The sequence below is a fragment of the Lipotes vexillifer genome, unplaced genomic scaffold (genome assembly GCF_000442215.2).
Source record: "Lipotes vexillifer unplaced genomic scaffold, Lipotes_vexillifer_v1.1 scaffold609, whole genome shotgun sequence".
NCBI classification, from domain to species: domain Eukaryota; kingdom Metazoa; phylum Chordata; class Mammalia; order Artiodactyla; family Lipotidae; genus Lipotes; species Lipotes vexillifer.
The window spans coordinates 314256-328379 of record NW_006777590.1 but is presented as its reverse complement, the minus strand read 5'-3'; the positions used below and the strand labels follow the sequence as shown (position 1 = coordinate 328379).

At 39.5% G+C, this 14124-nt stretch overlaps 1 protein-coding gene across 1 annotated transcript in view; it reads left to right on the top strand.

The window, feature by feature from the left end:
* The window catches only part of ARMCX5 (armadillo repeat containing X-linked 5), a 48759-nt gene that overhangs the window by 30958 nt on the left and 3677 nt on the right, over positions 1–14124 (top strand). Inside the window, 2 exon segments of the mRNA XM_007451233.1 lie at positions 13293–13503; positions 13746–13804. Of these exon segments, the coding sequence (XP_007451295.1) occupies positions 13293–13503; positions 13746–13804 (270 nt within the window).

Below are 14124 nucleotides of genomic sequence, written 5' to 3'. Positions count from 1 at the left end.
TTTTTTCTTGCGTTATGCGGGCCTCTCACTGTTGCGGCCCCTCCCATTTGCGGAGCACAGGCTCCGGACGCGCAGGCCCAGTGGCCACGGCCCACGGGCCCAGCCGCTCCGCGGCACGCGGGATCCTCCCGAAACGGGGCACGAACCCGCGCCCCCTGCATCGGCAGGCGGACCCCCAAGCACTGCGCCACCAGGGAAGCCCTATTGTCAGCCTTTTTAAATTTAGCAGTTATAGGGAATTCATACAAGTTTTGCATTTTAGTTTTAATTTGCATTTTCAGGATGATTAATAATGTTGAACATTTCTTTACATGCTCATTGGTCACTTGTATCTCCACTTGTGATAAATTCATTTGAGATGTTTTTTCATTTGATATTTTTATATTTTACTTTGAAGTTTATATTAGATTGGATTTTTATAGGATTTTAAAATATTTTTATTTTGATTTTATATTGGGCCATCTATCTTTATATTATTGAGTTGTAAGTTTTCTTTTTATATATTCCTTTTGCAAGTCCTTTGTTAGAATCTCCAGGAAGTCTTTTTATTATCTTTGTGTTTATTTTCTAAGAACAAAACTTTTTAAGATGTCTAATTTAATTTTTATTCTCTTATGGTTCATACCTTTTTGTCCTAAGAAATCTTTTGTCTACCTCAAAGGTACAAAAAATTTCTCCTATGTTGTTTTGTAGATGCTTTATAATTTGAACTGTTATGTTTTGGTCTATGATAAATTTCAAGTTAATTTTTGTGCAGTATGTGAGTTAAGAATCTATGTTCATATTTTCCCCAAAATGGATACCAAGTAGTATTAGCACCATTTGTTGGAAGGACTATCAATTCCCTTGATATCTCAAAGTATTTGAGTACTTTTTCAAAAATCAATTGTCCACTTATATGTGGGTCTATTTTGAGCCTCTATTCTGCTTCATTAATCTAAATGTATGTCCTTTAACCAATGCCTCACTTGTAGCTTGAAATCAGTAGTGTAACTCCTCCAACATTGTTTTTCCTTTTCGAAATGTTAATTACTATTCCAGTCCTTTGAATTTCTAACTAAATTTGAGAATCTGGTTGTCTATTTCTATGAAAAATATATCTAATAAGAAACTTGGATTCAGAATATATAAAGAATTCTTAACTCAACAAACAAAAGACAAATAATCCAATTAAAAATGGACAAAGGACTTGAATAGGCACTTCTCCGAATAAGATATATAAATGAACAATAAGCATATCAAAAGGTGATGGGCAGAAGACCTAAATAGACATTTCTCCAAAGAAAATATACAGAGTGCCAACAAACACATGAAACAATGCTCAACATCATTAATCATTAGAGAAATGCAAATCAAAACTACAATGAGATATCATCTCACACCGGTCAGAATGGCCATCATCAAAAAATCTAGAAACAATAAATGCTGGAGAGGGTGTGGAGAAAAGGGAACACTCTTGCACTGCTGGTGGGAATGTGAATTGGTACTGCCACTATGGAGAACAGTATGGAGGTTCCTTAAAATACTACAAATAGAACTACCATATGACCAAGCAATCCCACTACTGGGCATATACCCTGAGAAAACCATAATTCAAAAAGAGTCATGTACCAAAATGTTCATTGCAGCTCTATTTACAATAGCCAGGAGATGGAAACAACCTAAGTGTCCATCATCGGATGAATGGATAAAGAAGATGTGGCACATATATACAATGGAATATTACTCAGCCATAAAAAGAAATGAAATTGAGTTATTTGTAGTGAGGTGGATGGACCTAGAGTCTGTCATACAAAGTGAAGTAAGTCAGAAAGAGAAAGACAAATACCATATGGTAACATATATATATGGAATCTAAGGGAAAAAATGTCATGAAGAACCTAGGGGTAAGACAGGAATAAAGACACAGACCTACTAGAGAATGGACTTGAGGATATGGAGAGGAGGAAGGGTAAGCTAGGACAAAGTGAGAGAGTGGCATGGACATATATACACTACCAAACGTAAAATTGATAGCTAGTGGGAAGCAGCTGCATAGCACAGGGAGATCAACTCGGTGCTTTGTGACCACCTAGAGGGGTGGGATAGGGAGGGTGGGAGGGAGGGAGACACAAGAGGGAAGAGATATGGGAACATATGTATATGTATAACTGATTCACTTTGTTATAAAGCAGAAACTAACACACCATTGTAAAGCAATTATACTCCAATAAAGATGTAAAAAAAAATGATCAACACCAGTAAACATTACGGAAATGCAAATTAGAAACAACAATAAGACACCACTCTATACCCCATAGGACAGCTATATTAAAAAACAAAACCCACAGAACATAAGTGTTGGAAGTGTTGGAGAAGATGTGGAGAAACCCTTCTGTATTGCTGCTAGGAATGCAAAAATGGTTCAGCCACTGTGGAAAACAGCATGGTGGTTCCTCAAAAAAATTAAACATAGAATTGATATATGACCCAGAAATTCTACTCCTAGGTATATGCCCCAAAGAATTGAAAGTAGGGACTCAGACAGATACCTGTACACCAATGTTCACAATAGCTAAAAGGTGGAGACAACCCAAATATCTATTGACAGATGAATGGATAAACAAAATATGGTACATATTGAATACATGCAGTGGAATATTATTTAGCCATAAAAAGAAATGAAATCCTGATACATGCTACAACACGGATGAACCTTGAAAACATTATACTAAGTGAAGGAAGTAAGTAATAAAGGACCACCACATACTGTATGATTCCATCTATATGAAACATCCAGAATATGAAAATCCATAGATATAGAAAGTAGATTAGTGTTTGGCAAGGGCTAGGGAAAAGGGGAAATGGGGCATGACTGCTTACTGGATATGGCGTCTCCTTTTTGGGTGATGAGAATGTTCTGGAACTAGGTATTGGTGATGGTTGTACAAAATATTATTGTACTAAATGCCACTGAGCTGTACCCTTTAAACAGGTTAAAGGGGTGAATTTTATGCTATGTGACTTTTTACGCAATAAAAATATAGCTAAAACATGGATGAATCTTGAAGACATTCTGCTAAGTAAAAAAAGACACTTATATGAAATAGGCAGAATAGGTAAGCAACAGGAAAAGAAAACAGATTAGTGGTTGCCAGTGGACATGTGGAGGCGGAATGGGAGTGAGGGCTTAACAGTACAGGATTTCTGAATAATTTGTGAAACTAGATAATGATGATGATTATACAACCTTATGGATGTACTTAATGCAACTGGATTGTACACTTTAAAATGGTAAATTTTATGCTGTCTGTATTTTACCATAATTTAAAAAATCCACAGTGGAGTCCTTTAAAAGTAATACTGACTTTATCGTGAATATAATATACTTACTATAGAAATGTAGAAAATACAGAAGAGTATAAACCATAGAGAAAGAAACCTCACATAATCCAGATCACAAGTGCAATCACTACTGCTGATTTTTGCTTTTCTATGCACATACCTTTTAATTATATAATATGTTCCGGATAAAATCATTTTTGAAAATATATTCTTTTACTTGACATCATTTCATAAGAATTTTTCCTATGTTATTAAAATATACCTAAACGTTTTTTGAAAGTCAAATGGCAAAATACAAAAAATAAACAAATAGAGAAATCAATGAAGCAAGAAGTGGCAGGAGCAGAAAATTTTGGAGGAAGAGGTGTCAAGAGAGTGTGTTTTTAAAATAGGAGAAATAAGGACCCTGCACTGGGAGGCCAAGGAAAGGAGTTGCTGATTGTTGGAGGTTCTTTTGGTCATTGTGGGTTTTCACAAATCCATTATGATGCTGAGAAGATTAAACCGTGTGGCTGACAAGGTCTTGGTGCTCCGGCCGGATGTCAGGCCTGAGCCTCTGAGGTGGGAGAGCCAAGTTCAGGACACTGGACCACCAGAGACCACCCAGCCCCACATAATATCAATTGGCAAGAGGTCTCCCAGACACCTCCGTCTCAATGCTAAGACCCAGCTCCACTCAATGGCCAGCAAGCTACAGTGCTGGACACCCCATGCCAAAGAACTAGCAAGACAGGAACACAAACCCACCCATTAGAAGAGAGGCAGCCTAAATTCATAATAAGTTCACAGACACCCCAAAACACACCACCAGACAGGGTCCTGCCTACCAGAAAGACAAGATCCAGCCTCATCCACCAGAACACAGGCACCACTCCCTCCACCAGGAAGCCTACACAACCCACTGAAACAACCCTAGCCACTGGGGGCAGACACACAAAAAAATGGGAACTATGAACCTGCAGCCTGTGCAAAGAAGACGCCAAACACAGTAGGTTCAGGAAAATGAGAAGATAGAGAAGCACATGGCAGATGAAGGAGCAAGGTAAAAACCCAACAGACCAAACAAATGAAGATGAAATAGGCAGTCACCCTGAAAAAGAGTTCAGAGTAATGATCGTAAACATGATCCAAAATCTTGGAAATAGAATGGAGAAAATACAACAAAGGATTAACAAGGACCTAAAAGAAATAAAGAGCAAACAAATAATGAGGAACAACAAAATAAATGAAATTAAACATTCTCTAGAAGGAATCAATAGCAGAATAACTGAGGCAGAAGAAAGGATAAGACCTGGAAGATAAAATATTGGAAGCAAATACCGCAGAGCAGAATAAAGAAAAATGGATGAAAAAAACTGAGGACAGACTCAGAGAATTCTGGGAAAACATTAAACACACCAACATTCAAAATATAGGGGTCCTAGAAGAAGAAGAGAAAAAGAAAGGGACTGAGAAAATATTTGAAGACATTATAGTTGAAAATTTCCCCAATATGGGAAAGGAAATAGTCTGTCAAGCCCAGAAAGCAGAGAGCCTCATACAGGATAAATTCAAGGAGAAACATGACAAGACACATATTAATCAAACTTTCAAAAGTTAAATACAAATCAAAATATTAAAAGAAGCAAGGGAAAAGCAACAAATAACATACAAGGGAATCCCCATAAGGTTAACAGCTGAACTTTCATCAGAAACTCTGCAAGCCAGAAGGGTGTAGCAGGACATATTTAAAGTGATAAAGGGGAAAAACCTATAACCAAGATTACTCCACCCAGCAAGGATCTCATTCAGACTCAATGGAGAAATTAAAACCTTGACAGACAAGCAACAGCTAAGAGAATTCAGCACCACCAAACCAGCTTTACAACAAATGCTAAAGGAACTTATCTAGGCAGGAAACACAAGAGAAGGAAAAGACCTACTATAAGAAACCCCCCAAAATTATGAAAATGGTAATAAGAACATACATATGGAAAATTACCTTAAATGTAAATGGATTAAATGCTCCAACCAAAAGACATAGACTGGCTGAATGGATACAAAAACAAGACCAGTATATATGCTGTCGACAAGAGACCCACTCCAGACCTAGGGACACATACAGACTAAAAGTGAGGGGATGGAAAAAGATACTCCATGCAAATGGAAATCAAAAGAAAGCTGGAGGAGGAATACTAATATCAGACAAAATAGACTTTAAAATAGAGACTATACAAGAGACAAAGAAGGACACTACATAATGATCAAGGGATCAATCCAAAAAGAAGATATAACAATTGTAAATATGCATGCACCCAACAAAGAAGCAGCTCAATACATAAGACAAATGCTAACAGCAATAAAAGGGGAAATTGACAGTAACACAATCATAGTAGGGGACTTTAACATCCCACTTTCATCAATGGACAGATAATCCTAAATGAAAATAAAAAAGGAAACACAAGCTTTAAATGATACAATACACATTATGGACTTCATTGATACTTAAAGCACATTCCATCCAAAAACAACAGAATATACTTTCTTCTCAAGTGCTCATGGAACATTCTCCAGGATAGTTCATATCTTGGATCAAAAATCAAGCCTTGGTAAATTTAAGAAAATTGAATCCATATCAAGTATCTTTTCCAACCACAGTGCTATGAGACTAGATATCAATTACAGGGAAAATTCTGTAAAAAATACAAACAAATGGAGGCTAAACAATACACTACTAAATAACCAAGAGATCACTGAAGACATCAAAGAGAAAATCAAAAAATACCAAGAAACATATGACAATGAAAACACGATGACCCAAAACCTAAGGGATGCAGCAAAAGCAGTTCTAAGAGGGAAGTATATAGCAATACAACCCTACCTCAAGAAACAAGAATCATCAAAAATGAACAACCTAACCTTACGCCTAAAGCAAGTAGAGAAAGAAGAACAGAAAAACTGCAAAGTTAGCAGAAGGAGAGAAATCATAAATATCAGATCAGAAATAAATGAAAAGGATATGAAGAAAATGATAGAAAAGATCAATAAAACTAAAAGCTGGTTCTTTGAGAAGATAAACAAAATTGATAAATCAGACTCATTGAGAAAAAAAGGGAGAAGACTGAAGCTAATAGAATTAGAAATGAAAAAGAAATAACAACTGATACTGCAGAAATTCAAATGATCATGAGAGATTACTACAAGCAACTATATGCCAATATAATGCACAACCTGGAAGAAATGGACACATTCGTAGAAATGCACAACCTTCCGAGACTGAACCAGGAAGAAATAGAAAATATGAACAGACCTATCACAAGCACTGAAATTGAAACTGTGATTAAAAATCTTCCAACAAACAAAAGCCAAGGACCAGATGGCTTCACAGGCCAATTCTACCAAACACTTAGAGAAGAGCTAACACCTATCCTTCTCAAACTCTTCCAAAATACAGCAGAGGAAGGAACACTCCCAAACTCATTCGATGAGGCCACCATCACCCTGATACCAAAGCCAGACAAAGATGTCACAAAGAAAGAAAATTACAGGCTAATATCACTGATGAACATAGATGCAAAAATCCTCAACAAAATACTAGCAAACAGAATCCAACAGCACATTAAAAGGATCATACACCATGATCAAGTGGGGTTTAACCCAGGAATGCAAGGACTCTTCAATATACGCATATCGATCAATGTGATACACCATATTAACAAATTGAAGGATAAAATCCATATGATCATTTCAATAGATGCAGAAAAAGCTTTTGACAAAATTCGACACCCATTTATGATAAAAATTCTCCAGAAAGTGGCATAGAAGGTACATACTTCAACATAATAAAAGCCATATATGACAAACCCACAGCCAACATTGTTCTCAATGGTGAAAAATTGAAACCATTTCCATTAACATCAGGAACAAGACAAGGTTGCCCACTCTCACCACTATTATTCAACATAGTTTTGGAAGTTTTAGCCACAGCAATCAGAGAAGAAAAGGAAATAACAGGAATCCAAATCGGAAAAGAAGAAGTAAAACTGTCACTGTTCGCAGATGACATGATACTATACATAGAGAAGCCTAAAGATGCTACCAGAAAACTAGTAGAGCTAATCAATGAATTTTTTAAATTAGCAGGATACAAAATTAATGCACAGAAATCTCCTGCATTCCTATACGCTAATGATGAAAAATCTGAAAGAGAAATTAAGGAGATACTCCCATTTACCACTGCAACAAAAAGAGTAAAATACCTAGGAATAAACCTACCTAAGGAGGCAAAAGACCTGTATGAAGAAAACTTTAAGACACTGATGAAAGAAATTAAAGGTGATACAAACAGATGGAGAGATATACCATGTTCTTTGATTGGAAGAATCAATACTGTGAAAATGACTCTACTACCCAAAGCAATCTACAGATTCAATGCAATCCCTATCAAACTACCAGTAGCATTTTTCACAGAACTAGAACAAAGAATCTCACAATTTGTATGGAAACACAAAAGACCCCGAATATCCAAAGCTATCTTGAGACAGAAAAACGGAGCTGGAGGAATCAGTTTCCCTGACTTCAGACTATACTACAAAGCTACAGTAATCATGACAGTATAGTACTGGCACAAAAACAGAAATATAGATCAGTGGAACAGGGTAGAAAGCCCAGAGATAAACCTATGCACATATGGTCACCTTATCTTTGATAAAGGAGGAAAGAATGCACAATGGAGAAAATACAGCCTCTTCAACAAGTGGTGCTGGGAAAACTGGACAGCTACATGTAAAAGAATGAAATTAGAACGTTCCCGAACATCATACAGAAAAATAAACTCAAAACGGATTAAAGACCTAAATGTAAGGCCAGACACTATCAAACTCTTAGTGGAAAACGTAGGCAGAACACTCTATGACAGAAATCACAGCAAGATCCTTTTTGACCCACCTCCTAGAGAAATGGAGATTAAAACAAAAATAAATAAATGGGTCCTAATGATACATAAAATCTTTTACACAGCAAAGGAAACCATAATCAAGATGAAAAGGCAACCCTCAGAATGGGAGAAAATATTTTCATACAAAGCAACTGACAAAGGTTTAATCTCCAAAATTTACAAGCAGCTCATGCAGGTCAATATCAAAAACACAAACAACCCAATCCAAAAATGGGCAGAAGACCTATATAGACATTTCTCCAAAGAAGCTATACAAATTGCTAACAAACACATGAACGGATGCTCAACATCACTAATCATTAGAGAAATGCAAATCAAAACTACAATGAGCTATGACCTCACACTGGTCAGAATGGCCATCATCAAAAAATCTACAAACAATAAATGCTGGAGAGGGTGTGGCGAAAAGGGAACCCTCTTGCACTTCTGATGGGAATATAAATTGATACAGCCACAATGGAGAACAGTATGGAGGTTCCTTAAAAAACTAAAAATAGACCTACCATGTGACCCAGGAATCCCACTACTGGGCATATATCCTGAGAAACCCATAATTGAAAACGTGTCATGTTGTACAAGGTTAACTGCAGCACTATTTACAATAGGCAGGACATGGAAGCAACCTAAGTGTTCATCAACAGATGAATGGATAAAGAAGATGTGACACATATGTACAATGGAATATTACTCACCCATAAAAAGAAATGACATTGAGTTAGTTGTAGTGAGGTGGATGGATCTAGAGTCTGTCATACCAAGTGATGTAAGTCAGAAAGAGAAAAACAAATACTGTATGCTAACACATATATACGGAATCTAAAAAAAAAAAAAAAAAGGTTCTGAAGAACCCAGCAGCAGGACAGGAATAAAGACACAGACGTAGAGAATGGACTTAAGGACACAGGGAGGGGGAAGCATAATCTGGGATGAAATGAGAGAGTAGCATGGACATACATATACTACCAAATGTAAAATAGGTAGCTAGTTGGTAGCAGCCACATTGCACAGGGCGATCAGCGCAGTGCTTTGTGACCACCTAGAAGGGAGGGATTGGGAGGGTGGAATGGAGATGCAAGAGGGAGGGGATATGGGTATATATGTATACATATAGCTGATTCACTTTGTTATACAGGAGAAACTAACACACCATTGTAAAGCAATTTTACTCCAATAAAGATGTTAAAAAATGATAAAAAATAAATACTAAATAAATAAATTAGGAGAAATAATAGCGTGTTTTATGCTGCTGGAAAGATAACTGATTACAGTGAAATAAACATAATGAAATCATTTTTGGTGAAGATATGTTTATTTGTGTATGCATGTGTATGTGTGTGTCTGTGTAGACACAGACTGCCACTGATATGTCTGGAAGGATATATACCAAAATGTTAGCAGTATTTATCAGTGTTAGGATGTGCAATACCTTTCCTAAAAGTTTTTCTTATAATTACCAATTTTTCTACTGTGAGCATATATAACTTAGGTAATAAAAAATAAGTTAAAGGATAGGGAAAATAGACATTCGCAGAAACTTCAATTAAAAAAATTGCAATAGGTGCAAAAAAATCCCAAAACAAACAAACTAAAAAAAACAACAAAGGGCTTCTCTGGTGGCGCAGTGGTTGAGAGTCCGCCTGCTAATGCAGGGGACATGGGTTCGTGCCCCGGTCCGGGAAGATCCCACCTGCCACGGAGCGGCTGGGCCCATGAGCCATGGCCGCTGAGCCTCCGCGTCCCGAGCCTGTGCTCCGCAACAGGAGAGGCCACAACAGTGAGAGGCCCGCGTACTGCAAAAAAAAATTGCAATAGGACTTCTCTGGTGGCACAGTGGTTAAGAATCTGCCTGCCAATACAGGGGACATGGGTTTGAGCCCTGGTCTGGGAAGATCCCACATGCCACGGAGCAACTAAGCCTGTGCGCCACGACTACTGAGCCTGTGTGCCACAACTACTGAAGTCCACATGCCTAGAGCCCGTGATACATAACAAGAGAAGCCACCGCAATGAGAAGCCCGCACACTGCAATGAAGAGTAGGCCCTGCTTGCCGCAACTAGAGAAAGCCTGCGTGCAGCAACGAAGACCCAATGCAGCCATAAATTAATTAATTAATTAATTTTAAAATGCAATAGAAAAGAAGTTAAATGATTTTCAGAACAAAGAACATTTCTAAAGCAGCATATGAACTCAGTTAAGAGTATAATCATGAGAATTATCTCACCATTCTTTGTTTCCTTCAATGGAAGGACCAAAATCTGGGACTACCCTAAAACAAAAAGATTCCTAAAAAATAGAAAGCTTACCTTCCATAATCATTATTTTCAATGGCTACCCTTTCTGCTCTTTGGATATTTTCTAAGTATCAAGAGTGCTGTTTCACATCACACTTCTGTATGTATCCAGATATAGTCTCCTCGATGGAAAGCAAAATTATCTTTAATAGTAGTAATAGTGCCTGTACAGCATTTATTATGGACTTACCCAGTAAAATAGATTGTGAATCTTACAGGAGAAATGTGTAGTTAAGGGCCTCTTGGAAGTTTGTCCTTCAGATTTGGAGGATAAACCATCTACCCTCGTTAATGCCATTTAAGAATTGGAAACATTTCAAAGACAACCAGCGGGCCTTTCTCACTGTCTTTTACTAACATGGTGGCCTGGTTTAGAATCTGTGTAAGTCTGAGGATTTGGAGCATTTCTAAGAATATGTGGTGTGTTTAAAATATCCTCTGATTATAAGGCATATTTCATTTAAGTTAAAATTTATTTTTGAATAGTTATTATAAATATGAGCTTAGAAATTCGAAAAGCACACACAAAAGTTCATACAAGTAAGCCTCCAAGTCTCTTTCACATATTTGTCTAACAATAGATTACCCTCCAAAAGAGGCAAGCCACTAACAATGTATAAGGATGCCAGTTTTCCTACCCTTTCTCCAATCCAATTTGTTTCCAAACTTCTTGTTCTTTGCCAATATGACTGATGAGAAACAATATATCATTGTAATTATAATTTTCACTTCTGTTATTATCAGTGAGATGAAAGATTTTCTCATATATTTAAGAAATGGTGATTTGTCTTTTTTATGAACAATCTGTTCATATATTTGCTTATTTTTCTACTGGATTGTTGGTCACTGGTCTTTTCTTTATGATTTCATAGGGGTTTGCTATATATTAAGGAGCTTAGTAAGGCATAGTTTCAAGCATGAAAAGAAGACAGAAAAGGGAAAAAACCTATCAAATCTAAATTACGTGTATCCTCCCAAATGTTCATTGCAAAATGTGATATTTAGATTCTCCAGGTTTCTTTCCAAAATGTATTTTTTAAAAAAATTTTTGCTTCCTTCCTCCACTGAAAATTATACACAGAGCATCTCCCATGTGGCAGACTCTAGGCTAAGCCTTGGGGTTACAGACATCAAAGAAAAAGACAAACCTAGAGATAGGCCTTGATCTGCAAACAGCAGAAGGTGCCATGGAATTTTCATGACTCAATGGCCCCTCACTATTTTCAACTTGGAATGGAAAATCAAAAAAAATTATATATTCAGGGAGAATGAGCATATGCATTCATTAGGCAAGATATAGTGGTGAGAGAAGTCAGGAGAGCAGCTAGGTTCTCCCTTGAGAAGTGCATGGGTAGTGTCTCTTTTTCCTTAGAGAGGACAGTGAAGAGGAGCCAGGTGAGGCCCTACCTGGTGCCTGACACCTGGCTGTGGGGTGAGACAGGGAGGGTTGTCTGAGGCGCTGCGGGTTCTGACAGCGAAAGGCCCTCTTTCCTGGGCAACTGTGGGGATGGCGAAATGGCAAAGTGTGCTACCACTGTGACTGAGAAAATGGCAGTGTGGCAGAAAGAATGACGACACTGGCACAGACAGGTGGTTTGTTTCCTCAGGCCAGGGGTCTATCTAGGGCTGCCATCCCTTAGAAGAGGGGCAGTGGCTCGGCCTCCACGGGCGCCGCCTCCCACCTTCCTCTCCTCCGTGGTCCCAGGAACATTGAAAGCGGAACTGGGGAGGGCTGCCCAGAACCTCCAGGGTGGCCTCAAATCGCCTCTCCTCTTCCAGCCTCCTTTTCTGATATTTCCTCTACCTCATCTGACTTTTTGTGCAGGCAATATGGTGGGTCAGGCGTAAAAAGGGCCCCACAACGAGTTAGTTTGGCATTTAATCCCTTCTCACTTTAGTGCTGCTTTCTTAACTCTCTTCTACTTCACCTTCCATTTTAGGTGACAAATAAGGAAACCCTGCGGTGGGGGTGTGGGGTGGGAGGTGGCTCAAGAGTACAAAGATATTTGAGATTCATCCTCTTCCATGAGTACAGAGTTGTTTTCCACATGCCCATGCTCAGGCTCCTGAATGTTTAGGTGCAGAAAATATCGTGGGCGTCAGGAGGGGAGGCAGGGCATAAGAATGCCTTATGTATACACCGTGGTAGTTTGGTATTAATATGCTTCTCTCCGTCCATCTGTGCTTTCCCTATATTCTCATCCTACCTTACCTTCGACTATTTCTGTGCAAGAAATACGGTAGGCAACAAGGACGAGAAACTTAGAGGAGAAGAACAAGAAAAGACTAAGGTATTTGATATTGATCAGCAAGTCGGACCAGAGCAGCTTTCCAGACGCCCCGCCCCACCCCTGCCCTTCAGTTCAAAAGGCTGATTGCTGAGAAGAGCAGAGCGGTTGGAAGGGGCTTCTCTCATAAAGGTGACGCATACTTTTTGGAATAGATCAGAATTTACCTTCCTCTCAGTCTTGAGCCTCCTTCCTGACCTTCTTACCTTGGCCCCCTCCCCCAACCCACCCACTACGGCAGGCCGCAGGCTTTGGAGAAGGGAATTTGTAACAACTATATTTTGGTATCCGTCCGCCTTATGAGGCCGAAGCGGATTCACTGATGTCACCTCCCGAAACCCGTATACATTTCAGTTCAGGGGAAAAGATTGTAGGTTTGGGGTGGAGGAGCTCCCTAAAAGAGGGGAACTAATACCGAGACCCTTTGGTTTAGTCGGCTTCTCTCCGTCCAGCGCTGCTTTCTCAAAATCCAGACCCCGCCCCTGCCCACTCCAGTACCGAAACAGCCAGGGTAGGCGGGACGGAGCTCGCTGACAGAGAAAGCGGCGCTATGCAAGGCCTGGTATCACTCCGCTTCCGTGAGGCCGGATCGCCTTCAACTACCCTAGAGCTGCTCGGTTTTGGTTCTGGGGACGTGGAGAGACAAAGTCTGCGGAGGAAAAGGTAGCTGTTAAGAGTCTCTAGGAGCGGGTCCCTGAGGCGTCCTGGGGGCGGTAAGGAGAAGGAAATTCCAGAAAGTTACAGTCGTTTGCCAGTTACGGCCCTTTATCTGATAAAGCAGGTATCTCGTCATGAATCTGCCGTGCCGTGCCGGGCCAAACCCCAAACATAGTCGCCGCCATTGTATCCGCCGCCATTGTATCCGTGTCCTTGTATCCGTCTGACCGTCCGTCCCTCTTTCTTAGGGTTCGGCACCCCTCGAGGCAAGGAAATGAGAAAACTGCCTCTCATCCAAGCAGAGCAGGTCAGTGAGAAGGCGGGCATTGCTTGGGAGTGTGGATATGGGTGTCAGAGATGAACGTGGGAGATGTGACTTGGTCATGGGGCGCAGGTGGTGAGAGGGAGAGAGGGACAGGGTTCATTTGAGCGGCACGCAATGATAAATTAAAAATGATCTGCCTCTTGCTAGCTGGATTTCCAGACACTGCCCTCCCCCACCCACCATGTTTGGGGAGGGAAAGGAGTGTAGTAGCGGCTTCTAGCGGAGAAATGATGGATTACATTAATAGGAGGAGGGGCTGCTGCTGTCTGAGAGCAGTGGTCTGGGGAGCCCTGGGAGGGAAA